We start from the raw sequence: 19,586 nt of genomic DNA, 5'->3' as shown, positions 1-19,586 counted from the left end.
TAGGGTGGGATTCCTGGGTTGGCTCAGTGATTGAGCATCTGCCTTTGGCTCCAATTGTGATCTCAGGGTCCTGGGATGGAGTCTGACATCAGACTCCCTGAATGGAGCCTGCTTCTTCCTCTGCCTATGTCTCTGCCTCTCTCTGTGTGTCTCTCATGAATAAATAAATAAATATATTTAATAAAAAAAAGAAGTAGTCTCAGGGCAAAGAATGTGACAGCTGCGCAGTATCCTGATTGAAGCAGATCAGGAGGTTGTGGAATAAACTTTGCTAAATACGTATAAAACTAAGCAAAATGCTAACGGCAAAAAAGACAAGTGTTAATTCTAGGGAAAACAGAATTGTGCAGAAAAGTATTGTGGTTTGCTCGATGGCTTGATTGGAAATAGTGTTTTTATAGTCTTCATAACATAATACTGTATATTGATCTAAACAGTATTTTGATATGGTCTGTTGAAGGATGAGAAGTATGTATGTGAGAAGCATGGTGGGGTTGGGAGTTTGTGTGAAATGGAGCTAAATTATATTCCAGGGTAGAATGTTAACAGAGAAGGCATGTGTGACATAGTAAGAAATACTTATTTGGACTCTGCCCCTAGTTTTTGACATATAGCTCCTAAAACTCTTGTGATTTTCTGAGTCATAGGGGTGCTAAGAATATATTTTATTCTAGTATTTGGTGTTTGACTTTCTTCCTGACACAGCTCCTAAAAAATCTTGGAATTTCCTGATAGGAGCATCTTATACAGAATTTCTAAATCCCATGGAATTCCCTGGGTGATAGGAATGATTTTTATTCCAATGAGGTAACTCCTGATAGGCTCCTGGATGGGGACTGGTCATCCAGAAGACATAGGCATGATTAGAAGCTTGGAACTTGGGCAGCTCTGGTGGCTTGGCGGTTTAGCGCCACCTTCAGCCTAGGGAGTGATCCTGGAGACCCAGGATCAAGTCCCACATCAGGCTCCCTGTGTGGAGCCTGCTTCTCCCTCTGCCTGTGTCTCTGCCTCTTCTCTCTGTGTGTCTCTCATGGATAAATAAATAAAATCTTTAAAAAAAAAAAAAAGAAGCTTGGAAATTTCAACCTTCTTCCCTGTCCTCCAGGGCATGAGTTAATGACTATCATGCTCATGTGATGAAGCCTTCATAAAAATCTGTAAAGTATGGGGTTTGAAGAGATTCCAGGTTGGTGAACACATCCATGTGCCAAGATGGCAGCACACCCCATGCTTTGTGAGGATGGAAGCTCCTGTGCTTGGGACCCCTCTGAACCTCATCCTTCTACCTCTTCATCTATATCCTTTATTATACCCTTTATAATAAACCCATAAAGATAAGTGTTTCTCTGTGTGCTCTGAGCTGTTATAGCAAATCATCTAACTTGAGAAGTAGATCATGGGAGCTCTTATGTACTTGTAGCCAAATTAGTTAGAAGTGTGGGTACCTAGGAACCAAGTACTATGATTGGCATCTAAAGTGAAGAACAGTCTGGGCAGACTGGGCCCTTAACCTATGGGGTCTGCACTAATTCAGGCAGTTGTTGTCATAATTGAATTGTGGGACACCCAGTTGATGTACAGTGTTGGAGAATGAACACGTTTGATGTCAGAAGTCCTATAAATTCAGAGAAAAAGTCATTATTTTAGCATATTATTTAGCAAATTGAAGGTACATATCCACAAAAGCAATTTAAAGAATCAGAATTGGTTATTAACTATGAAAATAGGAAATGCAGTGGGAGATGTGGAAATTTGTCCACCTATCTCTGTTTATTTGTCTACGTTTAATTATTTTCCAACTCTTTGTTAACCTCAACCCCTATATTTCTCAAATTGTGGAAAAGTATCTACTGGCAACCCTTCAAATCAATTCAGTGGATTCTGATCAGATTTTGAAAAAAAATTAAATAAAGTAGAATAGAATAATGAGCATGCATTGCATATAGTAAGGGCAAATATTATTTTCAAATTTTTTGTTTTATGTATTTATGTATGCGTGTACTAGAATCACAATGTAAATGCATTTCTTATTGTGACATATAGTGGAAAACAGTTTGAGAAATGGGCTTTAAGATATATCTTCAGGACATACCGCTGAAAGAAGAATATATGGTAGGTGGCCAAAGACCACGCAACGTCTGCTGCATTGAACACATGCTCTTGAGGTTTATGATCTCACTAACTTCACAACTCTGAGGACTGTATTGATTTGTATCCTTTTTACAAATGAGGAACCTGAAATTAGCCCAAGTTTCTTCTGTAGTATAATTACTCTGCTCTACTTCTTGCAGTTTCAGAGTGCCTGAGTTTTCCCTTGTAGCTTACCAAAACATTACCAAAGTGTTCCAGAATGCCTCCTTTGGAAGATTCCCCTATACCTTCCATTCTTCCACTGTTCAATGGCTATAACAAAGGTACCTACCTATGTCTTTACTTTGCTGTTTAGTAAGGCTGTTGTATTTGAAATCGTTACGCCCTCACTTTGCTTTTCCCCTTACTGTCTTCAGACTTAGAATACTACATGATGTACTTATTTGTTTCATTTTTTGACTTCTCTCACTAGCATGTGCGCCCTATCAGGAGAAGGATCTTTGATCTCCAACACCTAGTGTAGTGCGTGGCACACGTTAACAGAAGATACTCTGTAAAGCTATTTAGATGAGTGCATGGGTGGAAGGAAGGAGGAAAGTAGTGAAGGAAAGAAGGAGGAAGGGAAAACACATATACTTATAACCAGGGCTTTAACACGTGCTTCAAAGGGCAGCAGAGAGGATTTGAAGATCCAACGTTTATGAAAATGTCCAGCCTTGCACTCAGTAAATACTCAGTAAATGCTGCTTGGATTTGATTCTCAAATATAAGGAAAGGGAAAACGTTCTTAGAAAACTTCCAATTCCTGTGAGGAGCCACGGTTCCTGGTGACCTAATGATCCTGTTTCCAGCGACTCCCTAATAGAGAACGCATCCTCTGGGAAGTCACCTTCTGACTTAGACTGTTGTTTCTTTCTTTCTTTCTTTTTTTTTTTTAAGATTTTCTTTCTTTCTTTTTTCTTTCTTTCTTTCTTTCTTTCTTTCTTTCTTTCTTTCTTTCTTTCTTTCTTTCTTCTCCTTCCTTCCTTCCTTCTTTCTTTCTTTCTTTCTTTCTTTCTTTCTTTCTTTCTTTCCTTTCTTTCCTTTCTTTCCTTTCTTTCTTTCTTTCGAGAGACAGAGAGGCAAAGACGTAGGCAGAGGGAGAAGTAGGCTCTCCATGGGGAGCCTGATGTGGGACACAATCCCAGGACCCTGGGATCACAACCTGGAGCCAAAGGCAGATGCTCAACCACGGAGCCACCCAGGCGTCCCAAGACTATTTTAAATGACAGTTGCCATGGCTAACAGGATGTCTACAGCCAACAGGGAAAGATAGTGTGTACTTGCTGGCTGGGATTGCAACACCTGATAACAGGAGGAAAAAAGCCAAAGGGATGGAAGCAGATGGAAGATCTGAGAGAGCCATTATCTCAGAATGCAGCAGAGAAAGCAGATACCTTTGGTAATGCAAGGCCTGTGGAAAATGTCCTGCATGCAGATACAACAGTTGGCCACACAGCTGAGATGATGAAATCAAAGATCAAATACGAGTTTGATGAGCCAGAATTTTAGGAGAACTGTCCTAAACAAAGCTATCATTTATTTGCTCAGCTCAGAGGCAGTCTGAAACTTGTTTGCATAGAGATCAAAGATTAAACTGATCAGGAGAGTCTAGGTTGTTAGTGGGGACATGTGTGAATGCAGTCATGACATTGATGCATTCTGCTCTTTTTTAAAACTTCACAAAAATGAGTATGTAAGTTACATGTAATTCCACAAGAGGGCACAATAGAAGCAAAAATAAAAATTGATACACTAATTGTCTCCAATGCCACCCTATTTTAAGCTGGTAATTTAATTAACGACCTTAAAATCTCAAAACTGTTAAAACAGTAGATCACTATTTAATAAGAAATGGGTATTTATTTTTGTACAAATTCCCAATATATTTTTTAAAATACAGGGGAAAAGTAAAAGAGAGGAACAGTACTTTCCAATGGTTCATGATTCTTTCTCCTATCTTAAACTATTTTACCATTATCAAATAGGATGTTTGAGAATTAAGCATTGAACAGAAAGCCCTTTGTTCTCTGCACATCCAAAATGAGAGGGTAATATCTCAAAGTAGACAATTAGCAAGTATTTGTAGCATGATTCCACTGCTATTTTTAAAAATCCAAAAGCACATATGTTTATGTGTGTATATATGTGCACATGTTTATACCTGCATTCATTCAACGGTGTTTATTTAGCCCCAACTATGTATAGGCTGTCCCTGGAAATATGATTGTGAGCAAGATACACAGATTTCCTGCTCTTACAGAGTTTATATCGAAATCAAGGAAAAATGAACAAGAAAAACTGATTATACATTAATTTCAGGTAGTAATAAGAATTACATGAAAAAAATTATGAGTTTTTTTTTAAGATTTTATTTATTAATTCATGAGAGACATACAGATAGAGGCAGAGACATAGGCAGAGGGAGAATTAGGCTCCCTCTGGGGAGCCCGATGCAGGACACAATCCCAGGATCCTGGGATCACGACCTGAGCCGAAGGCAGACGCTCCACCACTGAGCCACCCAGGTGCCCCAAATTATGAATTTAAAGAGTGTTGGGGAGGGAGATGTCTGAAGAGGTAACAACCGACTTGAGATCTGAATGCCAAGCTATACTACAGTCACACTTGCATATAGTTAAATGTATAGAAACAGTCCAGGTGATATTCACTGAAGTGTTAATATTAGTTCATTCTAATGAAAAGAGAGAAGGTGTGGGGGCTTGGAGTAGTGAGTGCAGGAGGAGAGAAAGGAAAAGAGCAACTTGAATTTCTGACACCACAGATTGCTGCCTTGTCTGTGTTTTTATAACACTCAAGCATGCATTCGTGTATTGTGTAATTTGGAGAGATTTTTTAAGTGGCAAACCAGAAAGAAAGAAGAAAACAAGAACATCAAAGCTTTTTGTAATGTACAGAAGCTGTCTGCTCACATTTGCAAGGACATAGAGATACACCATGAAAGTACAGGCTTCTTTCTGACCAGGTGTTCTGGCTCTGGCTGTATTTACATTAATACAAAAAATAAACACAGCAGTGATAATAGAGAACAGGATGATTGTATCACCCTGTTTACTCATCTTCCTGCCATCTGTGTCCCTTCCCTTCTGCATGCTACTCCTGGAGTTTCGGTTTTTGAATGCTACCCTCAGCGTGTGAATTCAGAGCTCAGAATCTTCCCAGGGTCTCTGTTCCCATGTAGGATCAAGTCAAGACTCTCAAACTTTTGTTCAGGGCCCTACACATTCACACTGAGTTCACCTGTTCATTCTTCAGCATTATTCCAAATCATGATTTACCTCTCCAGCCAGGCTGTTCGGCCCCTGTCCTGAGATGCTCAACATATTTTCCTCCTCCATACTGCTGCCACTTCACTCCCCCACCTCTAGCCTCACTAATTTTTTTTTTTTTAAGATTTTATGTATTCGTGAGAGACACACAGAGAGAGGCAGAATCATAGGCAGAGGGAGAAGCAGGCTCCCTGCAGGAATACGGGACTCAATCTCAGGACCCCAGGATCATTACCTGAGCCGAAGAGAGACACTCAACCACTGAGCCACCCAGGTGCCCCTCTAGCCTCACTTACTAAAATCATACCCAATTCTTTAAATCTCAGCCCAACACCCTAATAATCTAAGCTCAGAATTCCCTTTACCTTTAATAAATTATTTCTCAAAGTCACACACTCATATGCACAGGCTCCTGAGATCAGGTATTTATAGGAACTAGTTTTTAAAATAGATAGGTAGATAGGTAGGTAGAATAGATAGATAGATAGATAGATAGATAGATAGATAGATAGATAGATCGTTATAGATATGTGTGTATGCATTGATTAGTATACATACATGTATTTCGAAGCTCTATCCACTGAAAGAGACTAGAAGCAGAATGAATACATTCTGATACACAATAGTGGTGCTGGAAATTAACAATGTGCAAAAATTTTTAAATGAGTGAATGAATGGATGGATGGATGAATGGAATGATGGAGAGGGATCAAATTGAAAGGGTATGGGAACCAATCTTACAGAGACCCATATGATCAGAGTTGGAAGAGCTTGGGCAACAAAATAAACTATGATAGTATTGAATTATAATTTCTCAAATAAAATAATTTCCCTAAGCCCATACTAATAGAAATAAGTAACTGAATGGATAAATGCATAGGTAGAAAAGACAACTCTTCCCTACAAAAGATTTCCAATGAATACTTGTAGAAAGTATGAGGAAAATAGAGAAAATAACCATTAGAACACCACTGTACTAATGACTGCTGATAAGATCTACCAGATGCCAAATTGAGGGACTCTTACCAAGTAACTGACCAATACTTTTCAAAGGTGTCAAGATCATGAAAAGACAAGAAAAGACTGAGGAGTTGTCACCTGTTGGAGAACACTAGGAAGACATAACAACTCAGTGCAATGTGGGATCCTCGATTGGATCTTTGACCAGAAAAGTGACATTCATGAAAAAGCTGCTAAAATCAGAGACACTTGTATGGTTTAGTTAATAGAATTGTATGAGGCTAATTTTTTAGTTTTGACAAATGCTCGGTGGTTATGTCAGATGTTAACACAAGGGGAAGCTCAGTGCAGAGTACCTGGGAACTCTCTGGACTCCTTTTGCAACTCTTCTAAAAGTCTAAAATGGTCTTAAAACATTTATTTTTTTTATTTTTTTATTTATTTATGATAGGCACACAGTGAGAGAGAGAGAGGCAGAGACACAGGCAGAGGGAGAAGCAGGCTCCATGCACCGGGAGCCTGACGTGGGATTCGATCCCGGGTCTCCAGGATCGTGCCCTGGGCCAAAGGCAGGCGCCAAACCGCTGCGCCACCTAGGGATCCCCGGTCTTAAAACATTTAAAAACACACACATACATACATATATGCAGGTTCTGGAGGCCTGTGTCAGACCTAATAATTCAGAATCTGGGGAGGTAGGGCCTGCGATTCTTTTTAAACAAACTTCTGAGATGATTGTCAGGTACACAGAGGTTTAAGTACAACTACTCTGTGACGGACCACATCCATCATTCACATTGTGAACATGTCTGGTTAGCATTAAGTGAAAATCAGCATGAGCCTTGGTGCCACAGAGCCCTGGTTTCACCCTGCTGCTGCCATTTTTTCGTGGTGACATTAGGTACTCCATTTAAACTCATCTGTTTAATTGGGGTTAATGTTACCACCTTAGCAAGGTTGTTGAGGCTCTAGCATGAGTGTATATGAAATGCCCAGAATGATGATTAACATAGAACAGGTACTGAGTAAACAAGGGGATTATTATTATTCCTTTACATTTGTAAATTATTTTATTGACAAAAATATCTGCTGATTGAATATTTTGTATATTTCTGTGACCTTGGGCATGTAACTTAACCTCTGTATCTCAGTTTCCTCATCTGTAAAATGGGGATACTAATACTAGCTCATTAGGATGTTGTAAGGATTAAATTATTTCATGTGAGAGAGCTAACGGAACAGTACCTCACATATAGTAAGTGCTATATGAGTGACTATAATTATCATAATTATTTAGTCAGAATAGTGTCTTATCTACCTAGCTATTTTATGGGGTTAAAATAATCCCATAAAATAATCACAGTTTTGCATTTTTTCAGATTTCTACCTCTGTTTACTAGAGGATGTCTCAGATTGCCTAGACATTGGTATTGGTATAAATGTTCATTATTATTCAGCTTTCTCTCCTTCCTCAATAATCATTGTCTCTGTAATAGCCTGTTTCAAAATAGGTCCAGTGTAATAGAATGGTGGAGGAAAAGGTATTTATTTTCACCAGATGGCAGATTTATGTTGACATGTAGGATTTCCTTTCCTTTCTGCTTTTGCTTTGGAGACTTTGGAATTTTGGTCCCAGCACAGAAAGTCCAGATAGCCATAGACGCTCTATTCCATCCAACTGATATTTCTGTAGAATGAGAAGGGGCAGGGGTCATCAAGTATTTTCCCAGAGTCTGTGCCCCAGGAGGAGGCTCTCTGTCAGAGAAGGAGGCAGCTAGCCAAGGGGAGTCTCTCCTGCTCTTTTCTAGGGCTGTGTTGTTCTTGTGGTCAGCTTTGATGGACATCTTGCCTGGAGAAGAGTGTGCTGTAGGACTGATATTTCAAACAAGAAAAGAAAACAAGAAAGGACAGAATGAAAGATGATCTTGGGAAAACTCCAATTATTTGGCTTAGGAAAGTGAAAATTCACAAAGGTAGAAATAGGTTAAGTGATACCTCAGAGCGTATTGGGTAAAGCAAACTTTAACTGGAAAGATATAATAATGCTGCCTGTGTTTCCTTTTTCTCCATTTTTATTATAAAATGTATATAGTGTAAAATATCTTAAACCATTTGAACCATGTTTAAGTGTATGGTGCTTTGGCACTGAGTATGTTCACACTGTTGTACAACCAAAAGCACCATCCATCTCCAGAGCTCTTCATCTCCCCATACTAAAATAGTGTCTGCATTTTTGGTGCCATTCCATGAGAACACCATTTCTTTACTCATAATTCAATTTAGTGGAACACCTGGGTGGCTCAGTGGTTGAGCGTCTGCCTTCGGCTCAGGGCATGATCTTAATAAGTTCTGGGATCAAGTCCCGCATTGGGCTCCCTGTAGGGAGCCTACTTCTCCCTCTGCCTATGTCTCTGCCTCTCTCTCTGTGTCTCTCATGAATAAATAAATAAACCTTTTTAAAAAAATAATTCGATTTAGTATATATGGGGACGGTGCCTCACTGATTCTGTGTAGATGGATTGTGGCTATTTTAGTTATAAGCAAGTCTCTTTGTTTTTCCCATATACATAGATGGCTTTACTTGGCAAGAAAGAAAGTGTTTCTTCTTTTCTTCTTCTTGAAACCTTGTCTTTTCCTCATCTCTGTTCCTACCTCCTGCTTTTTACCCTCTTTAAATATTTCTGCCTTCTTCTGATTATCATCAATGGCATTTTCCAAAGGTTCCCTCTCTGGAGTTCAATTCTACTGGCATCTGAATGGCTTCTTTATCTTTGCTTCTGTTCTGTCATTCCTCCTCTGGTTCCCTTTCTTTTCTTTCAGTTTCCAGGGCCTTTTAGAGATGCTTGAGAGGTAAGGAAATGGAATTATATATTTAGCACCTAGGGGAATAGAGGCTCAACACCTGTCAATAGAGGCTCAGCATATATTGGATATGCAAACGAAAAGACATTCACTGGTGCTGAAGGTGTTTTGTTGATTTCCTCTTCAGGAACTTGAGTCTTCTAGTCTTCATTTGTTCACAGACCATCTCATTTCCCAGGGCCTGTCTTCATCTATCATCAGTCTTGAAGCATATTTAAAGCTTTATAGTGGTTCAGAGACAGATCAGCAGTTGAATTCCTTAGTTTACATATTTATCGGTTGCCTAGTCTCTGTGCCAGTCATTGGCTAGGCGCATGGACTTCAGAAGTGAACTATACACAGAGGGTCTCTGCCCCACAGAGCTTCTATTCTTTTTTTTTTTTTTTTTTTTTCCCCCCACCCCCAGAGCTTCTATTCTAATCAAAGAAGCAAGCAGCAAATGAGAAGATAATTCAACAAAGGCCATTGGTATAAGAAGTGGTGGAAAGAAGAAAGTAAGGTTTGATGAGGAGACTGGGAAGGGGGAGGGGACGGCTCTCTCCAGGAAGCCTTACTGAGGAGGTAACATCTGAGCTCAGATCTAAGGGATAAATCAGAGCTGGGTGTTCCAGAACAGTGGGTGGAAAGCTCTGCTTACATGGGTGAAGCCTTTGGGAGCAATTCACTAATAGGACAGGGAAGGTGCTTATCATAAATTACAGGAGCTCCATGGAGCTTAATGAACAGACTCATAAAGAGGGGAGAAGCATCAAATTACTGCTAAGTCATTTACATCAGCAGGTATGATTTGGGAACATCATCCATTTTCACACTAATCATAGTTTTGATTCTTTAGGCAATTATCTAAAACAATACCTGGCAGGGGTGCCTGCAAGTGGCTCAGTTAGTTAAGTGTCCAACTCTTAATTTTGGCTCAGGTTGTGATCTCAGGGTACTGAAATAGTGCTAAGCACATGGCCGGCTCTGTGCTTAGCAGGGAGTCTACCGGAGACTCTTTCTCCCTCTCCCTCTACCCCTTTCTCTCTCCTTCTCTCTCTTTCTCTCTCTCTGTCTAATAAATAAATGAATCTTTAAAGAAATAAAAATAAAGCAATAGCTTACAAACCTTGAAACTGACTAAAGCATCAGAGGTTGTGCATATATTTCATAGTCAATAAAGATGCTCCTTTTTTTGAAGATTTTATTTATTCGTGAGAAACAGAGAGAGAGAGGCAGAGACACAGGCAGAGGGAGAAGCAGGTTCCATACAGGGACCCCAACACAGGACTCCATCCCAGGTCTCCAGGATCACGCCCTGGACGGAAGGCGGCGCTAAACCACTGAGCCACCCAGGTAGCCCAATAAAGATGCTCTTTTTAAGCACATTTGCAGACCTTTTCTTCACTTCAGATGTCATGAACTTAGGAAGTAAAGTGAGAAAACATTCCAAAAACTGATTCCTTGGTAAATAAGAAATTCATAGTTTCAATTTATTTTCCTTTCTTATCCCACAAATGAGTGACACCATATGGCATGGCACTCTAATATATTTCTCTTAGCATAGTACTCTCTAGCTCCATCCACCTCATTACAAATGGCAAGATTCTATTCTTTTTATGGCTGAGTAATATTCCATTATATAAATATACCATGTCTTTATCCATTCATTGATGTTGATGGACATTTGAACTGTTTCCATAATTTGCCTCTTGTAAATAATGCTGCTACAAACATATATCCCTTTGAATTAGTATTTTTGCATTTTTCAGTAGATACATAGTAGTGCAATTTCTGGACTGTAGTGTGGAACTAGATCACCTTCTTACACCATACATAAAAATAAATTCAAAATGGGCTAAAGACCTATATGTGAGGCCTGAAACCATAAAAATCCTAGAGAAGAAACAGGCAGTAACTTCTTTGATATCAGCCAGAGCAACTTCTTACTAGATGTGTCTCCCAAGACAAGGGAAACAGAAGCAAAATAAACCATTGGAACTTACCATATCTGTTGATATAAGTGAATTTGCAGTAATTTCATCCCCCTGCTTTATTTAGCGTTTAGGGATAAAACTCTGCAGAGCTCTTGTGTTTATAATAAACAGAAAATCAGTAGAGATGGAAGTCCTTGACAACATTATCAGCCACGTGACCTAATTGACAGCTATACAATTTATAGAATACTGCGCACAACAACTGCAGAACATTCTTTTCATATGCATGGGAGACATTCATCAAGATAGACCATGTGCTGGACCATAAATTTGAGAGGATTGAAATCATGTAGAGTATGCTCCCTGACTACAAGGGGATTAAATTAGAAATGAACAACAAAAAGAAATCTGGAAAATCCCAAATATTTGGAAATCAAACCACATACTTGTAAATAATCCATGGTCAAAGATTAAACATCCCTTTGGCTGCTCTGTGAGGAATAGATTGGAGAGGAGTAAATATGGACACAGTGAGACCAGTAAACAGGCTTGTCCAGACTTCTGGGGAGCTGTAATCATGCCTTGGACTCTGGGAAGGTGGTGGAAAGGGAGAGAAAAGGGAAGATCCACATGTATTTGGAGGAAAAGCTGATAGGACTCTCTATGGTTGGATGTAGGCAATGTGAGTAAGAGAGGAAGAGTCTGACCTTGGGCTTTCTGGGTCACACTGTTTGACATCTCCCCTTTGCTCTCAGGACCCAGTCCAAATGCATCAGCATCCCTTCTGTTTGGGCCCTGTCTGTTCTGCCCCCTAATCCCCAGCAGCCTGGCTCTCCTCCTCTCAGCTCCAGCCCCACCAGGCACCTTGCCATCTGGTTCTATGCCACGTTCTCTCAGTTGTGGACCTTCCCACATGCTGTTCCAGTTGCCTTCAGTACGCTTTGCCCTGTGGTTCGCTCTTCACTCAGTAGATGGTGCTTCTTCTGGGAGGCCTTCTCTGCTTTCACTGCAGACTGGTTGAGGGGCCCTGATATGTGCTTCCCTCCCACCCCTGTCACCCCCTACACCTCACTTCGCCTAGCTACCTCCCCCAGTAGACCTCTCGAGACCAGAGAATATGCCTCATTCTTTCACTACTACTACTACAATGGCCACTGCTGCTATGGCCAGGACCTTACTCCCCAGGCTGTGAATCAAGGACCCCGGCCCTTGTGGAGACAGGATGATACTATCTTACTAAGACTGTGGCACATCAACTGAGTGCTTCTCTGTGTTTGTCAGAGGCTTCACACGCACTGTGCCATTTCATCATCCCAGCAGCACTGTGAATGGGTTGCCTACGCCACTTAAAGGATGATAAACTGAGGCATAGAAGGCGTCAGTAACTCGCCCAACACCATATAGTTAGTAGCAGAAATGGAATTTGAGTTCAGATACAGTCATCCCCCCCCCTTATCCACGTTTCACTTTGCACAGTTTCAGTTACTCGTAGTCAACCTCAGCTGGAAGCAGATGATCCTCCTTCTGACACATGGTCAGAAGATTATTGGTAGCCTGACGTCACGTCACCATGCCTACATCACTCACCTCACTGCACGCCATCACCTAGGCATTTTACCATCTCAAATCATCACAAGAAAGGCGAGGCCAACACAACATTTTGAGAGAGACATCAGTCACATAACTTTCATTACAGTGTATTGTAGGGCTTGTTCCATTTTATTATTGTTGTTAATCTCTTACTGTGCCTAATTTATAAATTAGACTTTATCATAGGCACACATGTGTAGGACAAAATAGTATGTGTAAGGGGTTCGGTACTTTCCACCATTCCAGGCATCTGCTGCTCTGGGAACATACCCCTCGTGGATTTAGGAGGGCTACTGAAATTAGACTTCAAACCGAAAGCTTTTAACCACTAAGTTGTACCGTCAAAGAACAGTTGAAGCAAAAACAGTGAGTCCCTGATAATCTTGTTGCCTGTGACCAGCCTCTGGTCCTCACTAAGCACAAAGAGCCAGCAGGCTTCACGGAGGACAGCCACTCAGGTTGGGGCAGTGAATGGGGCAGGGACAGGAACACCCGTTAGCCAGCATGATCACGTACAACTGGCTATTGTATGCTCCCTTTCTGCCCCCTCCTTCCCTAAGAAAACAAAGGCCTCATTTCTAGTGCTGACTGATTTCCATAAGGGAATTAGAATGGCTAATTTTATATCCTTTTGGTAAATATTCCTCTTCCCATTATAACATGGCCAAATGATCCTCTTCAAATTAATACCAGCAATAATTGCTGCAGAATTAGCCTCCAGAGACACAATGTTATAGAGAGAGTGGGTTCCCTCCCTCCCTGGTCCTTTGTTTTTTCAGATAAAGAGTAAAAAAGCCTTATGTACTTGTTTTCAGTTAAGGTAATAAGTAGATTGTGTTGTCAGAAGGTTCAAAAACTGCTTGACTATGACTCTATAAAAGGCTTTTTGTGGTTGACATGTTTTGAAGTGCTGTGAGCATTGATGGGAATGGTAACTAATTACACTTGATACTTTACAAGGGAAAACATAGAGACTTCTTACAGTAACAACACTGTTACTTGTTGAGTACTGACTATGGACCCGCCACTGTACCAAGTACCTTGTGGGTGTTATTTCACTACATCATTATGACAACCTGGGGAGAAGGGTGGTGGTGGTGATATGGCTTTCCACTTTTTACAAATGGGGAGCTGAGGCCTGGAAAGACAGAGGAACTTGTCCAATGTCACAGAGCGAGGGGTCATCCTGCCTGGAATTGAACTCACGAATACTGGACTCAAGATGTTAAGAACTATCATGTCTCTGAGATGTACCATTAGGTATCGTGTGTCTGCTTGAGAAACATGAGCTACCTACCAAACTGGATACACTTAGTTTAACAAGCTCACACCTGCAAAAGCACCATTGTGGTCTAGAGCTAGATGATTTGATCAGTGCCCCCAGAAACCTTTGATGTACCCCCTCCCAGGAGCACCCAATGGGCTTCTTTACATCTGAGGGAGAGCAGGTGCCGAGGTAGGTAGGAGGGAGCTAGGCTTCAGCAGTTACAAATACCGGTAGGTACCCACGAGGGCCAGACAGGTAACTCAGGATTGACACATCAGGTGCCATCTCAGATAAAGATGACTCTGTCGTAACTTGCACTTGACTTTTTTCTTTGTCTCACATGATGCCCACAGCCCATCAGAAAATCCTTTTGGCCATATCTTGAAACTCTATTTAGGATTTGACTTCTCACTCTCTGAGCTGTAACCCCCTGATCCAGGCCACCGTCACAACTCACCCTAATTACTAAAATGCTGTTCTAACGGGGCTCCCTACTTCCCCTGCCCACTTTAATCGTCTGTTCTCAGTGTGGCCCACAGTAACCATTTCTCTAAGTCATATCATGTTGCCCCTCTGTTAAAGCTCCCCAGTGGTGCCATCTCACTCAGTAAAATCCTAAGTTCTTCCAAGGGCAAGCAAAGCCCCAAATGGCCCCCGTCCTTCTCTATCCTCCTCCCCAGTTCTTCTTCCTTGTGTTGGCCCTGGTCGAGCCACACTGGTCCCCTGCTCTTCTGGAAATGTGCCAGCCTGCTTTATTCTCATTTGCTCACCTCCTTCTGAGTGATGCTTTCTCTACAGCCCTATTTACAATTACAAACTCCTCTGTACCCGAGACCCCTGGTTCCTTTCCCTACTTTATTCTTCTTCTGCTTATATACTATATAATCAATATATTTGTCTTATTTATTATGTGACTCCCTCATGAGGCCAGAAATTTTTGTCTGTCTCAGTCACTGCTGGTCACAACCTGGCACCTAGTGGACCCTCCATAAATGTTTATTGTATGAATCAACTGAGAATGTCGAGAGTACCTGTAAATAAGTGCCACCTGATTTTTCCCTTGTAGAATGCAAGCCATTCATTCTTGCTGGAGCTGTCAATTTTTTTAAAAGACAGAAATGCAGAAATTTGGGGCACCTGGGTGGCTCAGTTAGCTAAGCGTCTGCCTTTGGCTCAGATCATGATCTCAGGGTCCTAGGATTGAGCCCTGCATCAGGCTCCCTGCTCAATGGGAAGTCTGCTTCTCCCTCTCCCTCTTCCCTGCACCCCCACACTCATGTGCATTCTTTCTCTCTTTCTTAGTCTTGCTCTCTCATGTAAATAAAACTTTTTAAAAACCTATAGGAAGAAATGAAAAGCACTATAAATATTACACATATGAGCAAAAAAATAATAAAAGACTAGATTTGTTCTCATTTCCATAAATAAAATAAAATAAATTGATAGGCTAAGACCATTTAAGGTGTGCTCCTTGTAGGCCAAAGTCTTAAAACATGACCAAACATTATGCTGGTGAAAGTAATAAGGGGCAAGAGGCATCCTCTTACATTTCTGGCCAAAATCTAAATTGGTCCATTTCTAGAGAAGTAGTTTGGCAATATGTATCAAGCTTACAAATGCATGTATTCTTTGACTAAGGAATTACATTTTAATGAATTTATCCTTACTAATACACTCCTGTGTGTTCGAAATGAATTAAGATAAGGAGGTTTCTCATTGTGACACTGTTTGTAATAACAAAAGCTTGAAAATAACCTAAATGTCCTACAATATGTAGCTAGATAAATTATGGTAGAGCCACACAATGAAATGCTACACAGGCATCAAAAATAAGTAAAATCTGGATCCCTGGGTGGCGCAGCAGTTTAGTGCCTGCCTTTAGCCCAGGGCGCGATCCTGGAGACCCGGGATCGAATCCCACATCGGGCTCCCGGTGCATGGAGCCTGCTTCTCCCTCTGCTTCTCTCTCTGTGTGTGTGTGACTATCATAAATAAATAAAAATTAAAAAAATAAAAATAAAAAAATAAAAACCTAAAAAAAAAAATAAGTAAAATCTTTATGCACTGATATGTAAAGTCCTCCTACATGATTTTTTTTAAAGCAGGCTGATAACATTGTGTACACTACACTACCATTTGTAGCATAGTAAAAGAGAGGAAGGTACGTATTTATTTAGCTATTTATTCTTACATTATAATAAACTTCTGGCACAACATGGAGCAGTCCAGTATCATCAGTTCCCTCAACGAATGGGACTCGGTGACAAAATCACAAGGAAGAATAAATTGTCAACACATTACCTTAATATATTTTTATTTTTAACCACGTAAATATTTACTACATTAAAAAGAAAAGAAATCCATATTACATGCTTAGAAATCTCCCCCAAAAAGATACCCATTATAGTATTATTTCTAATAAAAAGGGGAGCAATCTTGTGTGTCAAATAATAGAATATTGGTTAAATAAAAATTTTACCCTATTTAAGTTTATTCTGGTTTTATAGATTTCCAGTACCACTTTTTTGCTTTTTTTCTCTCTTAATTAAACATATGGCCTCTAACATCATGTTGGAATATCTCCATTCTTCAGATCTTTATAGTTTTTTTTTTCTAGACCTTCTCCAGTAGAGTCTTTTTGTTTTGATGAGGAGTAGTAACATTTTGTCAAAGAAAGTAATGATAGCTTTAATAAAATGATGACTTAGGGCCAAGAAAAAAACTAGGGTAATCAAGTCAGCAAGGTTCTTTTGAGTGAATGTCTACATAACCTTTAATTGATTAAAGCATTAATGTTGTAGGCTTTTATTCAAGCCTTATTAGATAATCAGCCATAAAGAGAAATTTGTATTATTTCACGTGGGTTCAAATAGCTTTCTCTTCCTCTCTGATTCTGTAATTCTGAATTAGCTTTTTTTTGGAACACCACACAGTCTCTTTTCCCTGAAAACACATTTTAGAAAGTGACTTAATCTTGCTATAACCTTATTAGCTAAAATCCAGCAATCATTAGCATTATATCTGAAATCTCTTTGAATTTTTGATACCTATATCAAACAGTGTGCATGTTCATCAATTTTAAATATTGGGGATCCCAATGGAATATTGTCTTAGCTTGCCAAAACAAAATACAAAACAAAATACAAAATACCATAGATTGTTTGGCTTAAACCATAGAGATTTATTTTCTCACACTTCTGCAGGCTGGAAGTCAGAGATCAGGGTCCCAGCATGGTTGGGTTCTGGTGAAGTACCTCTTCCAGGCTTGAGATAGCTGCTTCTCATCGTTTTCTCACATGATAGAGACAGACAGCAAGTTCTCTGGCATCTCTTCTTATAAGGGCACAAATCTGTTCAGGAAAGCCCCACTCTCATGATCTAATTGAACCTTAATTGCCTTCCACAGGCCTCGTCTACAAATACTATCACACTGGGAATTAGGGTTTCAACATATGAATTTTGAAAGGACAAAGACATTCAGCCCATTGCAAGTGTTGTTATGGTATTAGGATGATGTTAGGCCAGGGATCCAGGAAAATTCAAATCCTTCCTTAATTAAGCTACCACTAAATTTGGGGAATAACAGCAAAACAAGGCAGATAACACTATCACTAAGACTTTGAGGTCTCAAACCACAAGGCAAAACTCTGGTAAACTAAGCAGTTAGAGAAGGAGAACTCAATTGCTTTAGGCAGCTGGCTTGAATGAACTGCAGCAGAGGTTAAAAATCATAGCCCATGAACCAGGAATGGTTTTTACGCTTCATATGGTGAAAAGAAATCAGAAGATTTTGTAGCATCTGGAAAATTACATGAAATGCAAATTTTAGTGTCCATGAATACAGTTTTATTGAAACACAGCCATGCCCATTCTTTTCACATTGTTGTCACTTTTGTACTACAGTGGCAGACTTGTACTGTGGCAACAGAGTGTTGCATTTACTCTCTGACCCTTTAGAGAAAAAGTTTGCCAATTCTGATCTACAAACAAAGCTGACCAGTGACTTGTTTCGCCTATTCCCAAGACTAAATCTTAGCTGAAAATGTTATTTCAAAAAGATGTAGTCATACCCATCAACATAGAAGAAACAGTCCAGAGTCAGAATATTTACTCCAAGCCTGGCATGAACTGGTCTAGAGACTGTCCAATTCATGTTACCTAATGCCAGACCCACCTGTTCCAAGAAAAAACTAAGAGGAGGACAGATGGCTTCATTGAAGGATGAAAGTAGAAGAGAGGGCCTCCGTCCATGTGCTGATGTTGGCATTCCTTTGAGAGTTCAAACCTTAACAAATATAGTCTAGGATCCTAGAATTAAACCAGTCTGAATTAAGATTTATTTTCCTTTGAGTCTCTACCCCTTGATTAAGATTTATCCCTGAAGTCAAAGGTGACAGGAGGAATGGAAACTAAGAAGGGTACCCTTTCTAGAATTCAACATTGACCAATGAAATTGGTGGCGCTGTTGATATATCAGACCACTTCCTTTGTTTCTGATTTTTGTTTTGTTTTCACCCTCTTCCCCGCAAACTCCCAAAGGTGATTTTAAAGGATGTGGATTCTCTTCTTTACGTGGACACTGATGTTCTCTTTCTGAGACCTGTCGATGACATCTGGAAGCTTCTGAGGCAATTTAACGCCACACAGCTTGCAGCCATGGCTCCTGAACATGAAATCCCCAAGATTGGCTGGTACAGCCGCTTCGCTCGGCACCCTTTCTATGGCTCTGCTGGAGTTAATTCAGGAGTCATGCTGATGAATTTAACTCGCATACGAAGTGCTCAGTTTAAGGTAAGGAAATACTGTATATTTCATGTTTAAAAATTGGGATTTCTTTAGGTATTTCACCAGTGATTTTCCTAGATTGTCAGTGTATTGATTCTGGAAGTAGGTGGCTTGTAGTGGGATGGAAGGAGCCAGGGAAGAGGAAAATATTTGGGAAGCTATGAAATACTTGTTCAGGAAAAGTCCAGGTGGTTATGGAATTTAAAGCTTCAGCAGAATTGTTATTCAGGAATGTTATGTTGCATTTCTAAATTCTATAATGTTTGAACTATGTTTATACCCAAAGCTTCAAAAACCATGAAAAAGTCTGTGGAATTATCCTAGGGATATATATAAGTATACAGAGATATTTGTACAAGGCTGCTCATGGCCTCATCTTTTATCCTAGTAAAGAACTGGAAAGAATCTAAATGAACATCATTGGAGAACTAGTCTAAAAATTTTTTTTAAATGCATCATCCTATTAAGAATTAGATCAACCTAAAAAAAGAGAGAGAGAGAGAATTAGATCTATAAGTAAGGTAAATAAGATCTCTAAAAAGTATCAAGGAGAGGAAGTTAAAATGCAACAGAAATCATAGTACCATAAAGTATGATCTCTTTTATGGCTTAGAAATTTCCAGAAGAATACCTAAGAGAATACCTAATTCTCAACTGTGGATATTTCTGGGAAAAGTGGGGGTGGAAATGGTAGGAGGATGGAGGAAGAGTTTTTTACTTTTTAATTTTATCTTTGTATGCTGTTTGAATATTTATTCTATGAATGTGTTGCTTCTATTTCAAAAGCAA

At 39.9% G+C, this 19,586-nt stretch overlaps 1 protein-coding gene across 1 annotated transcript in view; it reads left to right on the top strand.

Moving 5' to 3' along the window:
* GXYLT2 (glucoside xylosyltransferase 2) overlaps nucleotides 1-19,586 on the top strand; it is an 89,594-nt gene that overhangs the window by 51,116 nt on the left and 18,892 nt on the right. The window contains exon 4 of the mRNA XM_038565846.1: nucleotides 18,552-18,803. Within this exon, the coding sequence (XP_038421774.1) occupies nucleotides 18,552-18,803 (252 nt within the window). The remainder of the gene's footprint in view (nucleotides 1-18,551; nucleotides 18,804-19,586) is intronic.

The sequence above is a fragment of the Canis lupus genome, chromosome 20 (assembly GCF_011100685.1).
Source record: "Canis lupus familiaris isolate Mischka breed German Shepherd chromosome 20, alternate assembly UU_Cfam_GSD_1.0, whole genome shotgun sequence".
Classification (NCBI taxonomy): domain Eukaryota; kingdom Metazoa; phylum Chordata; class Mammalia; order Carnivora; family Canidae; genus Canis; species Canis lupus.
Note: the sequence above shows the minus strand (reverse complement) of the source record. Positions and strands in the feature narration are given on the sequence as shown.